Raw genomic sequence first — 25,254 nt, forward strand, 5'->3', positions numbered from 1 at the left:
TTCTTTCAATTTGGTTTGTCCTTCAGTTTTCTTTTCTATAAAAAAAATTATGCTTGATGAATTCAGCAAAAACAGTTTGTGCCTGGGCTCTAGTGAGGTCTCTGTATCCTTGTCCTGAGAAACTTCAGCTGCGTTTTTCCTTCTCAGCTTCTCGGGATACCTGAAGCAGACACAGCTTCACGTGAGAGGGTGGCTGGAGCATGAGGTCTGGGAGGACAGCCTGTTTTTCAGTGTCCGGAGAATGATTAATATAGACTTGAATTCTTCTCATTATGTGAGGATTGTTGCCACTACCTCACTGCTAAGTCCTCCAGCTGTTACTTACCACACGAAAGAATACAAGGTGCTAAGTATTGGGTTAGCCAAAAAATTCGTTCAGATTTTTCCGTAAGATGGTAAAGAAAAACCCGAATGAACTTTTTGGCCAACCCAATACCTTCCTTAGGATTTTCTTCCTTATTGGCCACTAAGAGAAGCTTAGAGATATAGCCTTTGAGTGTGTCTTGTAACTGGCACACCAAGAAAAACCCCAGTTGGGCATCTGTTGGTGAGGGAGTGGTATGGCACGTGCAGTAGAACTCTTGAGAGAGTCCAAACCATGATATTAGAGGAAACTTTTTTTTCCTCCCCAACTTGTATTCTAGGTTTGAAAAGGGCCCATCACAAATGCTTTCTTCTATTTTCTGTATTAAAGTAGCTTTTGAATGTGATCATGAGAAACCAAGAGGTGATGCTGCTCGTGTGGTGCTTTGGGGGCCTCCTGGTTCTGCCTTCTGTGGTTTTGGCCAAAACGCTCTACTGAGCACAGGGGAAAAGATGGTCTTACGTGTCTGTTGCGGTCTGCGGCCTTGCACGCACTTGCCGAGGGTAAGGGCATGATGCTGCTCCTCTCTTTCTTGTTGCCAGGCTATTCCAGGAGCAGTCGCTCAGCCTTGAATGTCTTGACTATGTTGTTTTTTAATCACTGTGACCCTTAACTTTAAAGTATAGGCTAAGTGTTGTAAAGCACCTTGGCCAAGAAGTGGTGGAGGGGACAGAGCATTCCCTCAACCCAGTAGGTCCTAAGGGGACTATACACTGGCTGAGCTGCCACCACTGCCCTGATGAACTCAACTGCTGTTTATGATTTCATCTTCATTCTTTTGTATCTATATCCACACAATTCCCAATGTCAGATGTTACTGCGTGAATAAAGCAAGGATCAGTGCCTCTTGTGTAATTAGCGCTTTTGTGCATATATATGTGTGTTTTGTTCATTTCTTTAGCGGGGAGACACGGGACTTTACAGTTTGGTGACAGGTTGGCACAGTGTTGTTGGCAATTTCAACCCCAGTTTTTAACTCCATTCTCAAAACAGATTCTCTAGACTGATCCTAACTTCTTTGAGATAGTCCAGTTGAGGTACTGTTTGGTTAAAATTGGATTGACTGTAGCAGACCCACTCAAAATGACGGGTTGCCCTAGGTTACCCATGCACAGCCCCTCTCCGGTCTACTATACTACTCACACCAACCACAGCTCAGCTGGAAGGAACCTTTTATGGAGTGACAAAACAAAGGCCGTTGAGGATATCTGATCAAGAGCCATGTTCTGGTTATAAGGGAACCAGACTACCATTTCCAAACACTTGGGAAACAGTGTTGAAGAGTGTTCCTAATTATGCTGTGGGGTGGGGTGGGGTGGGGTGGGGAAGGGGGGCTCCGGGGGCTCCATGGTAAAGAAGAGTTTGAGACTAGATAAACATGTTCCATGACTGCCTAAGTAAAGTCTTTTGTACGCCGATGTGCATTTTCCTAAGCACATAAACTTGCAGTTACTTCTCTAGTCTTCACCCCATACCTGTCCCCAGCCTCACCTACAGAAAAACTTAACCTTTTCCTAAGATCTCCTAGCTCACTACACTTCAGCAGCCCCTGCCCACTGCATGTAAACTATTGTTTCCCCTCAGGCCACGGTAAGTGCTAAGAGCAGAGTTCACTGATGTATCCCCATGCCTAGAGCAAGCAGTGCCTACCTTATGGGTTTTAAGTCGTAGGAGGTGTTCCCAGTATTTGAGTTTCTTTAAGAGGAACCTAGAATATGCAGACTTTTATAGCCCATTCTCCCCCCAACAGTTTGCAGGCTGAGTGTTCAGAAAAAATGCTGGGCTGGGCAGCCTGGAAGAAGTACTGCTGTGGTGTGTGTGAGGCCCTGGCTCTGACCTGGCCTCCCCCCATCCAGGTTCTTTGCCCTGGCAAGACCAAGGTTTCACATTTGAACAGGACATTAGATTTTACAGTGTGTTTTTAGAAGTTGGGCTTTGTAGTATGTGGTAGTCTTTCTAATTGAGAAGATGAATTTATAACTTCAAAATTTTAATTCCTATAATCCTATCACCATAGAATCTTTTAGCATCAAGACCATTTTTCCAAGTCAGTACGGTTGTATAATTTTTAAAAACTGCATACGTGTCTATTCATGTTATGCCATAGTTTATTAGGTCAGTACCCTAATGGTGGGTTTTGCTAATTCTTGATAATGCTATGAGTGTAGGCTTTGAACAGTCTGGAGTGGCAGTCCTTTACCATTGATTTTATCTATCCTGTACGCTTATCTATAAAATGAGAAAATGCCTACCTCAAGGATGATGAGATATTTTATGTAAAGTTCTTAACCTAGGTCTGCCTTGCACTATGCACTGTCTTCCTTCTGTTGAATACATTGTTCCCTTAGGGCTGAATTTCCCTGGTCAGAGGGGAGGAGACTTAATGGTTGATAGTACCAGTAAGCATATCCCTTTTCCCAAAGGGTGGCCCTACCAAGTGTGCAAATTCTGAAAACTGTAGGTATTTATTGCTTGTTTTTATGGTGATGGTGCATTTACTGACCTTGTTAAAGACTGCTCTACTTTGAGACAGGGTGTTTTCCTGTCTCAATGATCCTGATAAACCCTGCCACCCTTGCCCAGAGGAGCATTAAACTCTCCCAAGGGTTTGCAACAGAGGCGTAGTCCTTTAAGCTTTGTCCCATTAACGGTGGTTCTCTCCAGGAAAGAAAGGACCAAACACCTGCTGGTCCCCAGTGATTGCCATGAGTCCTGTCCCTTCAAACCTTCCCTGATGACAGATATTCATGAACCCTTCTAATCACTGCCCCTTGATTTAAGCTTGGCGTCTGTTTTAAACACAATATTTGAAGCCACTGGAGAACCAGCTGTTCTAAAGGATAAGTATTCATAGATATTCTTACTAAACACTGCCATTTTAATGAGCACCTTTTAAAATTATATTCATCAGCTGCAGATTTTCATGAGCTTTTAAATGAGCCAAAATATTACATGATAAATTGGCCCAGCTTAATCATATCATTTCAGTATCATAAACTATTTTGGTCTCTGAGAATTATGACTGTTTCACTTTTCAGTCCCAGATATACCAGTGCACTATGACAGGTGCTTCTCATGTGGCCCAGAATGTGGGCTATTCTTTTCTCTCTCTTTTTTTTTTGTCGTATCGCATGGCTTGACCAGGGGTTGAACCCAGCCCCAGCAGTGACAGCACGAAGTCCTAACCACTGGACCACCAGGGAATTGCCCCACGGGCCTAGTGACTGTCAGACCGACACACTGCTCTTGACTCTAATAACTCAGTTATTATACCAAAAAAGGCCTATTTGCTGTTCTTTTCCTTTGCCTCATTTTTATAATATTCTATTGACTTTTTCTTTGTGAGCTGCCTGAAATAACATTTTGAAACAAGGTGAGTTATGAAAATAAGTAGGAAAAAAAAAAACAGGAAATTATGGTTTGTTATTTTTTTAAGAGAAAATTACCTGAATCTGGATTAGGTAATAAGTGCTCTCAGTTAGTAAGTACTGTCATAAAAAGAATGTGCTCTTTTCTGTTTTTTTCAGATGAGGAAGATGAGGCTCAGAGAGGTTAAGTGACTTGCCTAAGGTCACACAACAAAAAGTCTAGATAGGATATCAACTCAGCAGAAGGTCTTTACTCCTAACCCAGTCCCCTCAAAGTAGAGCAAGCTACTTAACCTTTGCATCTCTGTGTTCTGGTTATCAGTTGACATAAAGCAAATCACTCCAAAATTCAGTGGCTTAAAGCAACAACAATCATTTGATTATTATCACTCATGGTGCTGGGCTTTGGCTAGGGTCAGCTAGACACTCCTTACTCGGTTCTCCAGATAGCGGCAAGGCTGTAGTCATCTTGAAGGCTCCCTCACTCAGATGTCTGACTGTCTGTTAATACTTGCTGTCAGCTGGAACATGTACGCGTCGCTTCTTCACAGCATGGTGGCTGGCTCCCAACACACAAGTAGAAACTGCTAGTTCTTAAAAGAACAGGACTGGGAGACTGGCATAATAGCATCACCATCACTGTATTCTACTGATAAAACAGTCACAGAGTCCAGATAAAGGAGAGAGGATATATAGACCACCTGTCGATGGGGCCATGTTCTAGAACATCCACATCTACAAAATCTATAAAATGGTCATAATCACACAATGAGGATCTGTTTTGGTCAGCCCAAACATCCTTTCTTCTAGCTATAGAACTCATATTTTCCATTTGGGGATTTTCTCCTCTCTCCCTCTACCCTTCACAGGCCCTGTGGCCATGCTCTGCCACCACTTAGAACCTGCCTAAGAACACCTCCAACACAAGAAGCAGAGCTGAGGGATGGAGAAAAAGATTCCTGATGGCAGCTCTTAAACCCCTGGGTCCCACTGGGTCTGAAAATCTAACCCCTAGGCTTTTTAATTTGTGAAACAGTAAACTTCCCCCTACTTAAGCAGGTTTAAGTTCAGTTTCTATACCCTGTAACCAAAAGTGCACACTACAACCATCTAAAGGGTGGTTGTGGAGATTAACTAAATGTAAAATGTGCCTTTTATACAAGAGATATTCAGGAAGTGGCCACAGGTAGAGGGATTTTGATTTGCCCAAAGCCAGTCAATGGCCCAACTGGGATTCAAAATCAAGACACCTGGCTCAGAAGAATCTTTTGCCCTGCTCTTTTTGTGGTCTCATCAGATGGCCCACTACATAGTATATGTATTATGGGACAAGATATGACCTGGCTAGGGTTGGCTAATACTTGATACTCACATACCCATATTTCAATTCCTTGCCCATAAAAAACATGACCAAACTATCATGTTACTATTTCCTAATAGTCTAAAAACTGCTTCAAATCCTCAAAAAGCATTCCAGTAGCTGCTACTAAATGTTTTGAATTGGCAAATGAAGAGACCTGAGATAGGTTAAAAACAAATTATGGCCATAAAGAGGAACTTGGGCTTAGCCATACAACTTGCTTTGGCCAATGGAACCTTAAAAGCATGACACAAGTAAGGAGCTTGAAGAGCACCTGCGTATCAGGGCTTACCCTGTCTTGCCTGCTAGATGCTAGGAACATGTGGCCCACTTGTCCCCACTGCCTAAACACTTGACAAGGTGGGTGGCTTTCTGGGACCAATCAGCTTCCAGCCAATCTGCCAGACTGGGGAATCCCATTTTCACTCTGTCCAGGATATTTCCTGGCGCCAGGCCTCTGGGTATGGCTGATGCTTCCAACCCTGGAAAGAGTCCTCCCTGCTCTTCTCATGACCTCTATGCGTAGCATACTAAGGAAGCCCATGGTCCCTGCTGTTGTACCTGTCCCCCCAGCCTCAGTCAAGCATACTGAGTAGTCCTTGTAGAGTCTGCAAGTGTTATTACAGTACAGTGGGTGCACAGCACTAAGCTCTGGGGACACAGAAACAGTGCCAGCCCTCAGTGTGACGTTTACCAGGCACCAAAACCCATTCTTTGGACTTTGCCCAAGTTCCAGTCCAGGGCAGCAGTTCCCCACCTTATACAGACAGAGGGGAACGTGAAGTCCTGCCCAGGTGTGCAAGTGGGTCAGCTAGAGCTGGGCTCTGACATTCTGGGTGCAAGAACAGATTGTAGGTTCAGGGACTGTAGTGGTATGTTCCACCAATGGCTCTTCAGGGGGATGAGATGCTCCCTGTGGACCTAGCCCCTTCCTTTGGACATCCTCTTCAACTCTCCAGTCTGAAGTCTTTTGACCAGTTCCAAGGGGCTACTTTTCACCCCAGGTCTGGATCTCTGACTGAAGGCCTCAGCCTCTAGCCTCTCTCTCCTTGCTGCCCAAGGTCCCTGTGAAAAAAAGTGTCCTAAACCAGGACACAGAAGGGGAGGAAGTGGCGAGTTCTGGAACCATTTTAGAGTTGGGAAAGACCAGACTTAGTGAGAAACTGAGGCCTGGACCTACCACCACCTAACCAAGTGGATCAAAATCTCTTGGCACGTCAACCCTCCCCAACAACCCTACTGGCCATTTTAATCCTCATTTTAGGAATGGAATCTAGGCGCAGACAGATCAGGATTAGGTACCCTAGACAATACTCTCCAGCAGGGAGGAGGGAAGGAGGGAACAGAAGGGGGTGTAGCAGACCTGCTTTCTGGTTGGATAGGAAGGCCGGGATACCTTCATGAAAAAACACAAACCATCCCATCTCAGAGCAAATTGGGATCCAATGTCTTTATTGTCAGGGTCCCCTCCCTGTGGGCCCACCCCCCTCCAAACCTATAGAAAAATCCCAAGCCTGGGAGTGTCCTGGGGAGGGGAGGCAGAGTGTAGGGAAACTCTGTGCTCTGCCCTCTGGCCTGGGCAGTGCCAACAAGGAGGGTATGTGAGGAGGGGATGCTGATAACTCCACCTGCAGAGAATGTGGCACTGGCTGGGACGCGTGAGGGAGGTGGTGCCTGCTGCCAGCTCTCCTCTGGGACCCGCTGGGGGTGGTATCCAAGGGTGAGTGCCCAGCTTGAGGCCTGGTACAGTGTATGCCCTTCTGCCGGTGGTCACTGCTCCTGTCAGACTGAGAAAGAGAGACGAGAGAAACTAAGGCTGAGAGGGATAGCCCCTTTGTGCTCTTGATAACAGGGGTTGGGAAGAAGAAAGAGTGGAATGGTGTTTGCTGTTTGCAGGCAGAGATATGCTTGCACTCTGGCCTCATAACTTTCTGGCCATGAAACCTTGGGTCAATCTCTCCCTTTCCTAAGCCACAGTTTCCTCACCTGAGTTCCCGGTACTTCTGCTGCAAACTGGCTTTACAAGGCAAAACTTAGCCTCCCAGGGAAAACAAACCACGAAGACTGCCTAAACTTAGATGTACGGTGGAACATCTCATAGCATGAATGTCATGCGTAAAGACACCTCCGCTGTTTGAGGCCTTCCTCCTCCACCCAAGCCTGTCTTGCTCCAAAGGAATGGGGCAGAGTATGGGCAGAGCTGGTGCGGCCTGCCTTCCCTCTAGGGTGGGGCAGAGCAGGGTGGCAAATACCAACCAGAGAGTGAGCTCTGAGGCCACACACCACTGGGTTCGAATCTAGGCTCCACCAATTACCACCCTGGGGTCCTGTGAGATATGTGGTATCTCCGTGCCCTCTTCAGTGCCTCAGTTTCTGCATCTGTTACACTGACACAATCACAACCTTGTAGGGCTGGGGCACACAGGGCATTTCCTCCCGACAGGATCAAATCCCAGCCCCTAAAACTGGCATAACCATCACCCTCTGATGACGAGCAGCTCCCTCTCCCTACTGTGCAGAGCGGGGATGCAGCCACGGGAGGCTCATGGCCATTTCCCACACACCGAGGACTGCCAGTGTTTTGTGCCTCTGCTAAAGGTGTTCCCTCAAATGCTTCTCCCTCAATCCTCAACAGTCTCAGCTACACATCACCTCTTCCATACACCTCTCTCTGACCCCCTGGCTCTCCAGTCCCTATCATCCTGCTCACACTGGGTGGTAATGGTTTATCTTCCTCCACTAGACTCGGAGCTTCTTAGAAGTGGAGACAGGCAACGTGGCTCAGAGTATACTGAGGGGACTCCTGTGGGGCAGACATGGCTGGCCCATCCACGGATCCTGCTCTACAACCCACCAAGTCCCCACCACAGATATGCGTGGCAGGATGGCTGGGGACGACAGAGCCTTCATGGCTGGGCACAGCACCACCCTGCCAGGCCTACTTCATGGCAGGCCCTCCACCCCTCCCCACCAGGACCCCCATACCTGCTTACTGCAAGGCCCCATCCTCCGTGTCTGTGTCCTGGCTGTGCTCCTGATAGGGAGGAGACAACAAAGGACCACACATCACTTACTGCAAGCTCTGTCCTGCCCTGGGGCCCAGAGCACATGTGGAGACCACACCCAGAAAGGGGGAGGGAGGGCCAAAGGGAATAACTATGGGACCAGTCTAACTACAGGGTAGTCTGAGGGCCCCTCAGGAGAAAGGACCAGTCAAGGAAGTTCTAGGTGTGGTGGGAGCATATTCTGCATAGAAAAACCTTCTCAGACTGGAGCAGACTGAAGGCCTAATAGATTGGTGGGCTCCCCATCTTAGGAGCATCTGAGCCTTCATTAGGGCCTTTATGGAGACTACTATGCCTGAAAGAGTAAGATGGAGTATCAGGCTAGGAAGAGACAAGCTGGGGACTTCCCTGGTGGTGCAGTAGTTAAGAATCCACCTGCCAATGCAGGGGACAAGAGTTCGATCCCTGGTCGGAGAAGATCCCACATGCCTCTGTGCACCACAACTACTGAGTCTACGTTCTAGAGCCCATGAGCCACAACTAATGAGCCCGTGTGCCGCGACTACTGAAGCCCATGCACCTAGAGCCTGTGCTCCACAACAATAGAAGCCATCGCACTGAAAACCCTGCACACCACAACGAAGAGTCGACCCTGCTCGCCACAACTACAGAAAGCCAGTGTGCGGCCAGAAACACCCAACACAGCTACCAATCAATCAATTAAAAAAATATGATTCTAAGTTGCTGTTTTAAAAAAGAAGAAGAGACAAGCTGGGCATGAGGAAGACCTTTCAACTGTTATGGCCATAAGTCCATCTGTCCTCAACCGGAACCCAGCAAGGTGGAGAAAGTTCACAGACCTGCTGAAGTCCAGGCTTTAATCCTGGCTCAACCCTTAGTAGCTACAAGGCCCTGGGCAAGCTACTTGACTGCTCTGAGTCTCAGTTTCTTCATGAGGAAAATGTGACAAGAGTAATACTTTGCACAGTTCAGGGCTGCTGTTAAGGTTAAATGATGTTAAAAAGTGTGAACTACAGGGCCTGGTGCCCAGTAAGTGTCAGGTAAATGAGTACGAGGCATGCAACAGAGATCTTACAGACTCAGATTCTGGTCGACCTTCCCACGTAACATGAACACCTGCCTCAAACTCAAGAATTACAATAACAAACAGGAGCTCACTCCCTCTTGAGATAGACTGTTTTCATGCTCAGGAAATAACGGCTTTTAGAAAATCCTCAGGTGGAGCAGATACCCACACTGCCTGTGGCCTCCCCAGGCAATCCCTCTCCTGCTCCCTAGAACTCCGCAGACTGTGTGTGTTTCCTTGAGCCCGTGACTCTTCCCTTCTCCAACTCATGTGGAAGATGGAGTCTAGAGCGGGCCTTGGGCTAGAGAGAGGTCTGCCCCAGTCCTCAGCGGGATTTCTGACTGGCAGCTGAAATAGCTACGTACTCCGTTTGTTCCCCCCCACTTCGTCATAGGACTAGAACCCCTGAGAAGGAAGAAGGAGGGAGCTCGTAGGGCACCCAACCAGCTCAGAGGTTCTGCCTCTCCCTGCAGCCCTCCTGAAACCAGGGGTGCAAGGTCCAGTCCCCACCACCCCCCGGTATCCCCTCACCAGCTCTTCCTCGCTGTGTGTTAGCAGCCCCTCCTCATCACCGTCGTCTCGAGCCTGTGCTTCTCCCTGGGGCGTGCCTGCCTCAGAAGCTGTGTCCTCTTGGGGGACCGGCGGCCGGCTGCTGCCACCACTGCCGCCACCACTGCTGCCACCGCCACTGCCGCCGCCGCTGCCACTCTCGCCCTTCTTTTTGCCGTCTTCAGGGGGAAGGGGTGGGGAAGAGGGGAATAAAACTCAACCTGGCGCAGCTGCCCAGGGTAGCACCTTAGTGGAAGCTAGGCCTTAGCACAGTGGGTCCAGGTGGGACTGGAGGCCACAGCCCCTCTCTCTGCCCCGTGCACTGTCCTCCCCACACTCTGCCCTGTGCCCCTGGTCACTGATCTGGGCGAGGACACTTGGAGGCTGACCTGGATTGGCCTTCTGCTCCTCAGCAATCTGCTCCAAGCGGCCCAGCAAGGCGTCGATGTTGGACTTGATCTGGGTCAGCTCTGTCTTGATGGTCTGCAGCTCACTGCTCTTTACTGAGAGTGGAGGGAGTACAGGGATGTCACCTGGGGGCTGCGAGCTTGAGACTAACACAAGACCCTAGCCCCATTCTGTCAACTAGGAAGACAGGCCAGTGGCAGAAACAATCCTTGTCCATGGTCTTTTACCTGCCAGGGAAAAGGCCAGCGTTTTCTGTGGCTTCCCGCTGAGACTTTCTGGAGGCCATTCCTACAGTGATCAGCCCACTCTTCTGAACCTGGATCCCAACCCCTCCCCCAACTCTGAAAGAGATTGGGGATGGATAAGAAAGGAGGTATGTGGTGTGTACCTCTGTGTGCACCTGAGCAACCATGTGTCTTTGCTTATGTTATGGGGTGGTATCTGTCTTTCAAGGTGTGTAAATGTGAGTGTTTTATGATCAGATTTCCTGAGTGCCTGACCACATGTGCACATCAGAATGAATGTGGAGTAGCGAGCCTGTGTGGACCTATCCTTGTCCTTACTAAAGGAAAGATGACACCATTTCCTCACTGGGCTCCATGTCACAGCACTGAACTCTGTGCCTAACCCAAGACCCTCCTCCACAAATGTCAGTCTTTTCCTCTTAGAAATGCACAAAAATACTCACTTGGTTGTATTAGAGCTGAAGAACTGTGGGAGATTTGTTCCTTTATCTATTTTCCAATGTAAAAAAATGTGATTCTATTATTTTGCTAACGACAAAAACAAAAATTATCTAGAAAGAAGATATAGTCACTCACACTTGATCTTGGCTGAGCCGGCGGTGATAGCTGTGGAGCGGGCAAAGAGCTTGACAGGTATGGTGGTTTTGACACGTCGGACCAAGGGGACTGTGACCCGGGGTCGCTTCACAGGGACTGCCCTGGGCACTGGCACTGGTGACAGGCGGCCCCGATAGTCGAAGAGCCTGTGAGAGCAAATGGGCCAGAGGCTGCAGCATGGCCTGTGGCCACCAGGGGGCACTGTGACCCTAGACCAACACAGGTAGGGCTGGTGAAGGGCTGGGCAGCCTGCACTACACACCTCTGCCTGCTCCCAGGAAGTCCTGAGGGTGAAGAGGCAGGACTTTCTGGACCTCAATAGCTGCTGGAATCCTTACTACATCCACCTTTCCTACCATCCAGGCTGGGTAAGGGCGTGGGGAGGTGACAGGTGATAATGGTTATAGCCCCATTCAGCACAGGAACAAACTGAGAACAGCCCCAGAAAGGAGACTTCCCTAGATCACCTTGGCACCCAGGCTCGCTCTATTACCTGACCTGGTTCAGTCAACTGCACCCCAAGCTCTGGTCAGAGTTTGCAAATCTCCCTAAAGCAGTACAAATCCCCCAGCTGGAAACAAAGGTGTGGGAATGGCAGTCAATCCTTAAGCTTGCCTGAGCCTCAGTTTTCCCATCTGCCTAGTGAGGATGGCTACCCCAAATTCTGTGCCCCCCACATCCCCCAAGGCTGCTGTGAGGGTAAAGCATGAGAGAACTTGGTTAAAAACACACATGTTTGAAGGTATGATAGCTGACAGGTGAAAGGCCAGGGTACCGAGACCCTCAATTCAGGGGCCTATGACCTCAGAGGCATGAGGCTGGAGTCCAAGCCCCTTTCCTCATTCTGGGCTCCCAATCACCCCACCCTTCTCACTCCACTTTGGAGATGGAGGGGCAGGAGGCCCAGTGGAATATCAAGGTTGGGCAGCTCTCTCAGACCCTTTATCCCAGACAGTATGCTGCCCCCCGACGCCATCACCCAGCCCTTTCCAGGAGGGCTTCTCTTCCTGATTAGGCAGAAACTCAGTAGGCTTGGTAGGAGTTTCTCCCACCACTGCTGCTGCTACCATCTTTCTGCATGAACAGCAGCTTCAGAGGTATACTACACGATCACTTTCCTGATGACAGCCAGGAAACCTGCCATCACTAGGCAATTCAATGCCCCATGCCTTGGTACTCCTTTGTTTAGGGAGCCCCTGCCCTGGGGTGGTGATGGCTGGAGATGGAGAGTCTCTGGGAATGGATCCAGTCCCGGACCCTGCATTTCTGCCCCTAAGGGGAGGGGGCGGCTCTGGCCTTGGTCAGAATCACTGAACCACAGAATCTCAGAGCTGGAAGAGCCCTGAGGGATCACTTGGTGCAAGCCCATTTCAGACTGGGAGGGGATGTGCCCAAAGTCATGTAATCCATTCAGTGGCAGAGCTGAGATTAGCACCCAGGTTTTCTGACTCCCAGGCTAGGGCACTTTCCACTACACTGCACTGTCTCCTGAAACCACTCACAGGTGACAAAACTGAGGCTCAGAGAGGTTCTGTTCTTCCTGGACAGCCTGGGGTAGGCTGAGAGGGAGGGAGAGAGAGAAGCAGGAAGGAGGAGAAGTTTGGGCCAGCCCCCACCATGATTTCCACAAGAATGTGGCTGGTGCCATGGAAGCTGGGGTCTGGGCAGGCTTGGGGGTGGGCCACAGCCTACCAGGGACTAATTCAGACCTCCCAAGGACTGCTGGCCTCCTGGCTATAAATATAAGGCTAAGAGGCTTGGGCTGAGCTCTGAGGTTCCCTCAGCTGGCTGGGCACCTCCGGGAGGTAAGGAAACTGAACTGTAGACGTGTGAGGGCTCAAATTCCCTGCACCTGGCCCTGTACCTGTTTTGTATTCCAACTTGTTACATTTATATGTCCCCTGACTGTCCAGTCCCAGGACTGGGAGAGGAGGAGGGGTGATCAGAGAGTTGGGAGACAGTGTGGGCTGGGGAGAGCTCTGGCCTGGGCACCTACAGAACTGGACCCTAGTCCCAGCTCTGCCACCAATTTGTGGAGCAGCCTTGAGCAGATGCCTGCCCACAACTCTGGGCTTCAGTTCCCACTTGGAGGACTGAGTGGGCTGCACCAGTAATCTCTCAGGACCCCTCCAGCTTGGCTGTTTCATGCCTGGGCACGCCCCTCCCCCGCTCACCTGTCGTAGAAGTCGTCCCGGTAGTAATCATAGTCAAAGCTGTAGCCACTGGGGAAACAAAGGGGAGAGGGCCGGGGCTTAGAGACGGCCACTCGGCGCACTCTCCACAGGCCCTCATCTTCAAGTACCTCCCCAAATTCTAGGCTTGGCATACCGTCACCACCAGTGTTCACTCCCTCTGTGGAAAGAGGGCCAATCCCACCCAAAGAGAGACAGACAGACAAGACAGAGCGCCCCACCTGTATATGGCAGATGCTGCTCTCTTTAGCCCCTTGGGTCTGTTGGGCTTTGGCTCTCCAGCCATGTTGATGTCTGTATGGAGGGAGGAGACAGAGTCAGATGCTGACGGGATATCAGCGCCCATATACAAATCACCCTCGCGCACACGCGCAGCAATTTATGTTTACATGAGATACACATGGACTTCACTCACTAACATGGACAACAGAGCTCTTCACAAATTAGACTCATACCCACACATCACATGCATATAGCTGTTTACATTCATATACGTTCAGACACATGCATGCTCACAGTCACACACACACACACCATGTACATCAGACTATATGTATCAAGTACACGCACATAAACACATACTCCAGACACACACCCTCACACAGATGTTCACACATCCAGGAAATAAGATCACACACTCTCAACTACACTCAGACCTGGCTCCAACATCCTATACATAACTGCCCATATGCAAATAAGCCACTGCACATTCACGCAAACCTTCTACCAAACATCTTATGCCTAGAGCAGAGTTCAGCAAATGTTAGGATCTCAATAAATATTCGGTAAATGAATACACGCTATCTGCTTACACACTCAAGTGTACTCTGACACATACATAACTTCACATGAATACACAGTGAGTAAGGTATGTGTCCACATATTCTCCACATGTTCAGTTACATCCACATACCACATACTCAGGAATACATATAAACATATCCTTCTCAAACATACACAAAGACACAGAAGTATGTGAACATATACAATCACTATACACGCTCCAATGTAGGCCTCCAGCACGGCCACATCACATGTATATAACATCAAGACCAAGAGCACCCGCTTCACTTTATGCTCCCAGCCCCTCCTCCTGGCTCTCAGAAAGGATTCTAACCTAAGCCAAATGCAGCCCCATGTAAGAGGCTGTGCTAGTCCACTCTGTTCCCTTTCTCTGGGGCATCTGCATGTTAACTGGAACCCTTTCACTTTGAAAGCAGGGACAGAAGGGCCTTCCAGAAACTTCCAAAATTTTCCCATACAGGCATTGATTTTGTAACTACTTCATTCATAACTTAAATATAATTAATAACTAAGTAATAATATCTAAGGCAGGGGTAGTGCGTGATGGTTGGAGGAGACCGAAAAGGAGATGAGAGGGGAGCTAAAGAATGCAGGTTAGCACCTGCCCAGGAGAAATCCAGGGGCAGGGCCATGGGAAGACACTTACCCAGGGTCTGCCCGGCCAGCATCCGCCCATTCTCTCCCAGCACAGCTGCCCGGGCATGGCGCTCATTGGCATACTGGACAAAGGCATAGCCCTTGTGCACAGAACAGCCGGCCACACGGCCATACTTGGAGAAGATGGTCTCCACATCAGACTTCTTCACCACAGCTGTATTGAGGTTTCCGATGAAAACTCGAGAGTTGATGGATTTGGGGTCATTCTTGTTGGTTACGTTGCTTGTCTGGATCTTCAAGGACATGGTGGCCACCTGAAGAAAGAAAGTCACTGTGAGGCTGGGAACCCGGGTTGGGCTCAAGGGCTGCCCATGGCCCACAACCTGGCTAAACTGTATTGCTTTGTGCCTTCCCACACACACATCCCTATAGCATCCAGCCTCCCCATTTTTATTCCTTTCATTGGCTGCTGACCTTATACAGGTGCTTTACATATGTTCTATCATTTGGTACTGACATGATAAAGCAGAACCAGGACATATTATAAGGGAGGAAATGAACAGTCAGAGGTCACAATGCTAGTGAATAACAGGACAGGGATTTGAACCCTGGTCTGCTTACACATTGGTTTATAACATTATGTAAGTTTCACATTGGCTCCAATTCTTTCAAACCTAGTCCATCTTTAACACTCATCTCAAATGTTACCCCTTGGAGGATCTAAAGTTGAAGATCTTCCACAGCTTTTCTTCTGTTCCTTTAATGCAGAACCACGGCAAAGAGGTCACATGGTAACTGCAAGTAATGTTTGCTCTAAAACAATATCGTATTATGAAAATTGCTCAGTCTGATCCAGACACTGGACCATGGCTGTCTTCATCAGAACCAGCCATTTTGAAAAAAAGTGAGCTAAACCTCACTGAGCACTCACTCACTGTGGGCTAAGGGTGGCAGGCAGTATTGGATAATTCCAAGGCTCCATGGAACACTCATTAACTTGCCAGGAACAGGGATTCAAACCCAGGTCGCTGGTCCCTAAAGTCCATTTCTATCAAATTTATCACTCTCCTTCCCAGAGCTAAATCCAATTTAAATACAGTTGACCCTTGAACAACATGGGTTTCAACTGCATGGGTCCACTTTTATCCAAATATTGTTCAATAGTAAATACTACAATACTGCATGGTTTCCGTGGTTGGTTGAATCCATGGAAGCAGAAGAACTGGGGATATGGAGGGGGTTGACTGTAAGTTATACAAGAATTAACCACTGCATTATTCAAGGGTCAACTGTACTACAGCAAGTCAGCATAGTTAGCTGAGAATTGTTTTTAACAAGTTTATTTTTTAAGAGTTATCCATTTTACACTTACTGTCAAATTCTGTCTTCTTTGCTTAGAGATGATACTGTACCTGTTCTTTGCTCTCTATACTTTTTACCCTTTGGGGTAAAAAACATATCTCTCCTACTCCCCTTCCTGGACAGGTTATAATCTGGGCACAGGCTCCAAAGGGAAAGGGGAAAAGAGGCTTAATTTCAGTAGGAAAGGCCTACTTAAGCCTTAGCATTTATACTTCCTGGCCATCTTCTGCTCACTGGCATGGGTTGGTGCAACTCCCTTTTGGAACATTCCTATTTTAAAACCTGACCCTACAGCTGTTGCAGAAGGTGCTAAAGAACCACCAAGCAATATGCATAAAAACTCTCATCAGCTCAGGCTAACCATAAACACCTGCCTATTTTCCTAATATTTTGGGGCAGAGGGGGCTTCTTTTTAGTGAATTAGAGCTGAGTATAAACTGGGAAATCTGTATCTTTTGTCCCGCTAGGGTAAAAGACCCTTTTCTCCTCAATCCTCCCAGCTTAGAAACTGGCACTTTCTGACCAGCAAGTGGCACTGTTTGCAAGGAAACCATAGGCTGGATCCGAGAAAGATTCTGGGGAAGAAGCTGCTCCCAGGATGGGCTTGCAGTAGAGCAAGGATATACTGGGGTCAAGTGTGCATCATCACAGGTAAAGGTTGAGGGCTGAGAGGGCACTGCTACTGATGAAGCAGCTGGTGGCAGCTTTGGAACTGGCCTGGAAGGACAGACTCTTGTTACTCAGTTTGCCTTAGCATCCAATCATCAACATTTATTAAGCAGTGAGGGACACAAAAGAGATTGCCCATGAAAACACTAACACACTGTCCACATGCAGAAGGAAATGCTCAATGTATGTGGGTTCCTCATTCCTCACAGTTCTCTGACAATCCCTCTCCAACTTGGATAACAAGCCATTCAAATGTTAATTCCTTGTGTGTCCACGGGTATACAAGAAATTTGAGGGGTTCCTCCATGGGCATCAGATAACTCTCCTTTGAGCTATCTCCAGAGCCATCTCCTGGAGATAGCTCAAAGTCATGAAGTTTTGGCCCAGGGAGATACCACCTGCTTTGGCTGGTGGGAGACAACCAGGTCAGGTGTGAGGACCAAGACAGAAAGAGAAGGGGGGATGATGGTTCAGAGATCTATTGGTGACTGCTGGCTCTGAGGGACATGACCATTGCTGGGTTCCCTCAGACTTCTTCCTGTTCAGTAGTGTTGGAGGTCACTAACACTACTTACTGAAGAAGAAGCACTGCTGAGCACTGTGCTTGGTGCTATAGGGGGATCAGCATTCACTCCTTGGCTGGTGAATCCTTTGGGTTTGGCTCTACCCAGTCTTTTCTCTCATCACCTGGGGTTTGGGACGATGCATATAAAAGGACTTTGCAAACTGTGAAGCTCTTTATAAAATCTAAAAATTACTCTGACTAGTTGAACGTCTCTGTTCTACTAATGCTGCCATTTGTGGGTGCATTCTAGATGAAGGTCAAGGTCAGACTGGAGCACATTCTGTATCCAAGGAGAGGCAGTCAGAAGCCATGTCACACTGGGGTCACTTTTCCGATCTGTAGAGAAAAGACTTAGGAAATGTATGTATGTGGCTGCTCTGCAAAACCAAGGAGAAATGCCTGCTTGAAGCATGCTCCGGGAACCTAACCCTTGTATTCCCCAACCAAATAGCCCCCAATCTGCTTTCAAGGCCTGCACACTCTTCAGAGGTCAGGCCGTGCTGCTGCTGTGCATAATCTCAAGGGGTAGGTATCTCTGGGGGTTCAGAAAAGCTTGAGTATCCACTCATATGTCCATGAAGCTCCTTAAAAGTGAGGAATGGAGTTGGGGGTGCAAAATGAAAAGAAAGCATGCTCAGACTAGCTCTCCTGGAACTGCTAGGTTCAGGTACAGAATCCCAAATTCGGATATGGTCTTCCAGGTTGTTATGAACATACCAATTTGTTAGTCTCACTTATAAGTTATAACCTTCCAATATTTACATACATGGCATGTGGGTCTCCATCTGTACTCTTATTCTGCCCTGCAAATGTTAGAGGCAAGCTTGACAAAGCTGCACAGTAAATGCTCAATAAATGTTAGGGAGGAAGCAGTAAGGATATCCCAAAAGATGATAAGAAGGGCTAGCTGTGGCCCTTAAGGAGGGGAATGGAGGAGTGGGGGACTACTAGGGGCTGAGATCCCAGGCATCTTTTTCTAGTTCCTGACCCAAACACCCCGGTCCGCACACCAATCATCCCCAATTCAATCTTCTCCACACAATTCTATCTTGGCTCTTCCAGGCTTCCCAGTGTGGGAGCCCTAGAAAATACTGACACCCTATCAGCAGAAGCTGGTTGACTTGATAAGCTATTTTCCCCCCTGGGCCAAGCTCTGCCTCACAGATTAGCTGGGTAATTGAGAGCAAGGTGTTTGCAGCCCCTAGAGGCCCCGTGTTTAGCACTGAGCTAAGGAGAGCTGGGTAGAGGGATTGCTGGGCGGGAGGTGGGGGGGGTGGGGGTGGGGGTGGGAGACGGGTTCAAGAACTCGACTTGTTCCCAGAGATTTCTGCAATGTCAGATTCGTGGGGACCTTAGTGAGCATGGAGCTTATATGCCCTCACTCTGAGGAAAAGGAAGGAATGGACTTGGCCAGGATGCCATAGCCAGTAAGTAGCAGGGCCAAGAACCCCATGGGTCCTCTGACTCTACGTCTAGGGTTCTTATATTCCACGTTTCCTTCTGGGCTGCTGAGAGACAAGCCCGCAGGACAGCGAGGAGCTTGGAGGAGGCAGTCTAGATATGCTATGTTTGAGAAAACTGGGGACTGGCTCCCAAATAAGTAGCTTCACCTTTACCTGCTGAAAACAACTGCTGCATAAAAGCTAGGCCCTTAAGCTAACTAAAACCCACCAGGAACACAGGCTTTGAAATGCAATTTATAGCTCAAAGGGAGGGCTCACTCCTCCAGGCTAATAAGAACAGAAGAAATTTGGCAAAAAACAAATCGTTTTTCAGGTGGAATCTATGTTTTGGAAGAGCCAAGCCTGAACATGTGGTAAAGTGACAGGGCTTTGTAAAGGCAGAAAAGCCCTAAAAGGTACCTGAATCCCTGAACTTTGAGTAAATGAGCCGCCCAGAGGGGCATCACAATAAGAATAGCCTCTAATTACTGACTGCCAACCATGTGTCAAGAGACTTTACATACCACACCTTATTTAATTCTCAAAACAGCCCTATGAGACCTCCTCAGAGAGACAAAGGAAGCTCAGAGAGACAAAGTAACTGGTTAATAGAGCAAAAGCAGAACTGGAATCCAGGTCTGTTTGACTCCAACCTATGCACAGAGATGAGGTGCCTTGGGTACTGATTCCCGTGGTGAGAATGTGTCACTCTGAGCCAGTCACATCCTCTCCTTGGTCCTCGCCCCTTTCCCTTTTCTACTACAATGCTTCACATTTGCACAGGATTTTAGTAAAGAAAGCCAGTTTATATTCTTGATCCTGACATTGTTAGTCTCATTTTATAGATGAAAAAGCTGAGAATCAGCAAAAATACTTAACTTACTTAAAGGTCCCGCAGTTGGTGAAGTGAGTAGCTAGGGGACTTGAATCCAGGCTTCTGTTTGACATGCTACATGCCACTGTCTCAACTATCCTAAGCCTGTGACTCTGCCTTCCCAAACCTCATGCCCTCCCAATGCTGCCTATCAGGACCTATTCTCCAGCCTGACCTCCTCAGCACTCAACCATCAGAACACCCACTTCCCCAAATCTGTAAATCCTCCTCAGCACTGGACCTCTGCTGTTTTGGTCCTCATCCCCTTCCCCCCACCCCACCCCCCACCCCCAACGCTATTTACAGCCTTCGTCTGGGCCAGTTCTGCTGGACATCTCCAGCCTTATTCCCGAGCATGGGGATGAGGGGTCATACTAGCCTGTGGCAAGACCTCTGCCCTTAGATATCCCTGGAGACATCTGGGTGACTTTGAAGGAAAACAGCTATCAGTGACGGGTAGGCTATTTCTGGAGAAAGCCAAGCAATTACACTGAAGAGTACCCAGGGCCTCCTTGATCGAGAGGTCCCTGGCTACCAGGCAGCCAGGGATGACAGAACATCCATTAATCTCATTAAACCACCAGGCCCAGCTTGTTATCACTGCCCAGACGACCGTTACTGGCCAGACAGGACCAATTTCCAGGGAATGCTCTTCAGTTCCTGACCATTCCCACTCCCAAGAGAAATTCTAGCTCCTATCAAGCTGAACACTGAGGGCTCCTGAGATGGGTGGGAGATGGGTCTAGGCTAGATTCATCTCTTTGCATTGGGCATTTGAGTCCAGGAAGCTCGGCTATGGTGCTCCTAGTCATGTGACCTGCTACAAGTCATGTAATTTCTCTGAGCCTTATCAACCTATTCTGAAAACAGAAATAATCTTTTTCCTGATTACCTTTCAAATCTGATATAAAAATCAAACAGGCTAATTGATGTGAGAGTTCTCTGTTGCATCTGTAACATATGATAAATGAACAGGGGATTATACCTATTTCTATTATTACCCAACTCCTATCCCCTTCACTCATGCAACAAACATTTCTTGAGTATTCTCCTCTGTGCTGGCACTGCAGAGGTGCTGGGTAACAGTGCTCATGGGCCTTGTCCTCTACTTGCTTTTTAAGAAAGCCTTCTCAATATATGCAGACAAATCAACAAAGGATTAATTTCCAAAATATGTAAACAGTTCATCCAGCTCAATATCAGTAAAACAAACAACCCAATCAAAAAATGGGCAGAAGACCTAAATAGGCATTTCTCCAAAGAAGACATACGGATGGCCAAGAGGCACATGAAAAGCTGCTCAACATCACTAATTATTAGAGAAATGCAAATCAAAACTACAATGAGGTATCACCTCACACCGGTTAGAATGGGCACCACCAGAAAAACTACAAACAGTAAATGCTGGAGAGGGTGTGGAGAAAAGGGGACGCTCCTGCACTGTTGGTGGAAATGTAAATTGATACAGCCACTATGGAGGAACAGTATGGAGGTTCCTTGAAAAACTAAAAATAGAGTTACCATAGGACCCGGCAATCCCACTACTGGGCATATACCCAGAGAAAACCATAATTCACAAAGACACATGCACTCCAATGTTCACTGCAGCACTGTTTACAATAGCCAGGACATGGAAGCAACCTAAATGTCCATCAACAGATGAATGGATAAAGAAGATGTGGTACATATATACAATGGAATATTACTCAGCTTTATAAAAAAGGAACAAAATCGGGACATTTGTAGAGACATAGATGGACCTAGAGACTGTCATACAGAGTGAAGTGAGTCAGAAAAACAATTATCATATATTAACACATGCATGCGGAATATAGAAAAATGGTACAAATCAACCAGTTCGCAAGGCAGAAATAGAGACACAGATGTAGAGAACAAACATACGGACACCAAGTGCGGAAAGCGGGGAGGGTTGGGGTGGGATGAATTGGGAGACTGGGTTTGCCATATATACATTACTAATAAGAAAAAAAATACCAAATGGTACACTCTAAATATATGCAGTTTATTGTCTGTTAACTGTATCTCAATAAAAGCTCTTAAAAAAAAAAGAAAGAAAGAAAGAAAGCCTTCTCTACAGGAACCTGTTTCTCGACTGTTTCCTAATAACAAAAGAATGCACATGAAATAGCAGAAACAGCACAGGTTTTGCAGTCAGACAGGACTGAGTTCCAATCCCAGCCCTACCACTTATGAGATACAACCTTGGACATGTCCCTTATCCTCACTGGGCCTCAGATTCCTCAACTGCAAAATGGGAACTATACCAACCTCCCAGGATTAGAGATAATATGTGTAAAGTGCCTGGTATAATGGCTGAGACCAGTAGATATTTACACAAGAAACTCAAATGCCCAATGCCCTATGCAAAGAGATGAATCTAGCCTGGCAGTCTAGATGCTCCACATTCCAGCCCTAATGCTTTTTACCCAGGTTGTCTCCTAATGCTCCAACGCTTAACCTGACAATAAGGGAGTCAGGTGTAAGGGGCCTATGCATGCTCTTTCCCTTGCCCTAGTATCTAGAACCAAACCTAGAAGAGTTCCAGGCCTTGCTGAGCCACTGACTCACCTCTCTGCCACACCATGAGGTCTCTAGTCCTATACTCTATCAGCATCTGTTAGGTCCTGAGGGGAGACCCCCAAAGCAGAAACAGAAGGTAAAGCTGGGGCCTCAGCCATCTCTCCCCACAGTGGTCTGAGTACATACCCTATCCTCCCTGCATCTTGCACTCTAACCCTATCCCTGACTATGGCCTTAGGCTGAAGTTTAGCATCTGTGACAAGCAGTCCTTATAGCTATGGAGGGAAAGGCAAAAAAGGGTAGGTAGATACAAACTTGGGCCTACAATTCCCAGTACTGAGTTAGAGCTGGGGAACTACAAATGACTGTCAACTTCTTTATTTTTGCCAAAGAGGTCATCCCCTCCACCTCCCAGCAGGAAGACTGGTCCTGGCTTTGCTGCTGATGTGCCACATGACCATGAGTTTGGGAACACGTGACCACAAAGGCCCTTCCAGAGTTAACATTACCAATACTTGCTGAGCACTTACTACATGCCAGGAACTGTACTATGTCTTTTGCTATGAGGTAGGTGGTGGTATATACTGTGTCCATTTCACAGATGAGGAAACCAAGGGTTGGAACTTAGTCCTACACAAGCTAGGAAATGGCAGAGCTGGGACCAGCCTGTATGAGACAAAAGCTAGTGCTCTTAATCTTGGCCCAGAAGGGCTTTGTGCTAGGCGTGCACTGTACCTGCCAGGAGATCAGTTTCTAACACTTTCAGCTCCTTTGGGAAAAAATTCATGAAGCTGTGCTAAGGTAAGGGCATACTCTCAAGTCCAAGAGCCAATAAGCACTTGCTGTGAGCCTGAGGGATGGACTCCTCCCCCTTCCCGTACCTTAAGGGGCCGGCTCCTCACAGTGATAATGTGGCAAGATTAGTCACTGCTTGCTGTTGGTTGATTATAGCTATTCTTTTCTGTAAATGAAGTTTAAAAGTCATCAAAGGGTTTGTCAGCTGTGACTTATGAGCCTCTTTCCCGCAGGGAAGTCAGGCAGTGACAAATGCCCCTCTAGTTCTGCCATCCATTACGAGGCGGAAGGTGCCATGTTCCAATTACTGGAGACCCCAGTGAAGTTCATGGAAAACCCTGCTCCAGGCTGCAGCCATTACTCAGGCCTGGCAGCGCTGCCAGCAGAGCTGCCCTAGGCCCAGGCCTCACTGGCTAAGAATGGAGTAAGAGCACGTTTCTGACTCTGTGAGTCAGCCCCTTCCACCCCATACTTGTGTTATCCCTGGTGGGTTTATCCTAGACACATTTCAAAAACGAGTAAAACATGGGCATTGTGTGGGCTGTCTCAAAGTACCCAGAATCAAGACTGCTGAAGACAGACAGATGAGGAAATAAGGTCATGCTGCCGGTGGAGTAGGTGGGGAACATGATGCTCAAGAGGGAAGAGGATAAAGTGCCTATGATGTTCAGAGTAGAGACTGAAAGAACCCTTAGAGATCATCTAGTGTAATCAACTGCCTCAGTACTCAATACCTGTTATATGCCAAGCCCTGTCCAGCTAAATGCTGGGGAACCCAAAATGAATAAAATATAGTCCCTACCACTGAGAGTAGATGAGATAATTAAGGTTTAAAGAAGTGACTTGGCCAAGGTCACAAAATAAGTTAGGGTCAGTGATAAAATGAGAGAGCAGGTCTCCAGACTGCTAGTGAAGTAGAGAAAGTGGAGTGACAGGGAGCCCTTCTTTTACAAAGAACCTGGCATGACAGTCGAGAGTGTTCGCTCCCATTCAAATCCCACCTATATACTTATTACTTCTGAAAAGTCCCTCAACCTATCCAAGTCTCAGAAAAATGAGGATGATAACAAAACTTATTTCAGAGTTGTGGTAAGAATTAAATAATACATGAACAATGCACAGTGGTGAGCACATATTAAGTATCCCGAAATATTATTTAACAGCAAGTAATCCCCAAAACAATTTGAGGTAGGTATTATTAATCTCATTTTACAGACAAGAAGACTGAAGCTCTTTTTCACTTTGTTACACTAAGTAAGCCAGTACTTCTCAAAACTACTTGTGGTGAAGAACCAGATTTTTGTTGTTTTGCTTTTTAAGCTTTCCATCCATTACAAATACATTTGTAAAATACAATAAAAATTACTGTAAGTCTCTAAGACTTAGTCTCCATTTCTGTACTCATCACAAACCAGCAAGTTTGCGAACTAGCATTCATCTGTTCAATGGGCTACAGTTTGAGTAGCACAGCTCTAAACCACTCTCACCTATCCCTGTCAACCTCTATAAAAAGCAAAGCAAACAAAAAAATAGAGTCTATTTCATTTCTTTTGAGCCCTTTAACCAGATTTCTTGTAGACTCTGGTGTTAGATAAATTTGTAAAAAACTATCCTAGTCTTTCTCCTTTCTTCTCAAGAAGGAGAGAAGAGGATGCAGGCCAAGGATGAGTTCAAGGATTTGCCACCAAACATGGTAGGAGGTGATTTATCTTGGTCATCTGCTCTAGGTCATGCTATACCCTGCAAGCCAAGATGATCTAAGCTTAACGAGGACTAACACCTTCCTGAAGTCTGGCGATCTGAAAGGAAGGTATATTCCTGAAGAGGCTCCTAGACCCTCTCTACCCACATAAGAGGACATGAGGAAACCAGCCGGGAAGGTGAAGCATGTTGTAACTCTTCTTTTTGGTATTTCTAATTTTCAGTCTTGTATCACAGCTATTTACACAGTAGTTTTCTCTTTCCTTCTAGGGAGTTTCTTGACAGCAAGATGGATATCAGATTCATTCTTGAATGCCACTATACACCCAAGAGTGTGACTGGCTGGGGCAGATGAGTAGCTCTTAACCAGTGTGCCAAGGCATAATAATGTACCTTGAATCTTCCAGGTGCATGGCTAAATTTTCATCAGTGTAAAAACTTCTTTTTGTTTTAACTGAGCTAATGGGGTAGTACTATTTTTCAGCACAACCCAGAGCTGATGGGTCACATGACACGGTATACAGAGAGGTACAACCTGCTGCTGTGAATAGAGGCCTGCCATCAAGCTGGAGCCAAAGCCTAAATGTTTACTGCCATGTTGAGAGGCCATGTAATATGATCAAGAGAGTAACCTCTGAAGCCAAAATACCTTCATTCTGCCACTGACCTAGCTATGTGACATGACCTTCAGTAAATGTCTTAAGTTCTTTATGCTTCAGTTATCTCACC

General features: G+C 47.3%; 1 protein-coding gene across 7 annotated transcripts in view; it reads right to left on the reverse strand.

The window, feature by feature from the left end:
• Positions 1–6,527: 6,527 nt before the first annotated feature.
• Positions 6,528–25,254, reverse strand: part of RALY (RALY heterogeneous nuclear ribonucleoprotein) — an 85,334-nt gene continuing 66,607 nt past the window's right edge. For 6 of the 7 annotated variants that reach the window (XM_057702389.1, XM_057702390.1, XM_057702391.1 and 3 more), the window contains 8 exons: positions 14,626–14,890; positions 13,397–13,469; positions 13,158–13,205; positions 10,963–11,129; positions 10,123–10,236; positions 9,716–9,912; positions 8,078–8,126; positions 6,528–6,879 (listed from right to left, as the gene is read on the reverse strand). In XM_057702389.1, the coding sequence (XP_057558372.1) occupies positions 8,082–8,126; positions 9,716–9,912; positions 10,123–10,236; positions 10,963–11,129; positions 13,158–13,205; positions 13,397–13,469; positions 14,626–14,881 (900 nt within the window). In that variant the 5' untranslated portion in view covers positions 14,882–14,890 and the 3' untranslated portion in view covers positions 6,528–6,879; positions 8,078–8,081. The remainder of the gene's footprint in view (positions 6,880–8,077; positions 8,127–9,715; positions 9,913–10,122; positions 10,237–10,962; positions 11,130–13,157; positions 13,206–13,396; positions 13,470–14,625; positions 14,891–25,254) is intronic. The other variant, XM_057702393.1, reaches the window with a different exon arrangement.

Source organism: Hippopotamus amphibius, chromosome 12 (genome assembly GCF_030028045.1).
Source record: "Hippopotamus amphibius kiboko isolate mHipAmp2 chromosome 12, mHipAmp2.hap2, whole genome shotgun sequence".
NCBI classification, from domain to species: Eukaryota; Metazoa; Chordata; class Mammalia; order Artiodactyla; family Hippopotamidae; genus Hippopotamus; species Hippopotamus amphibius.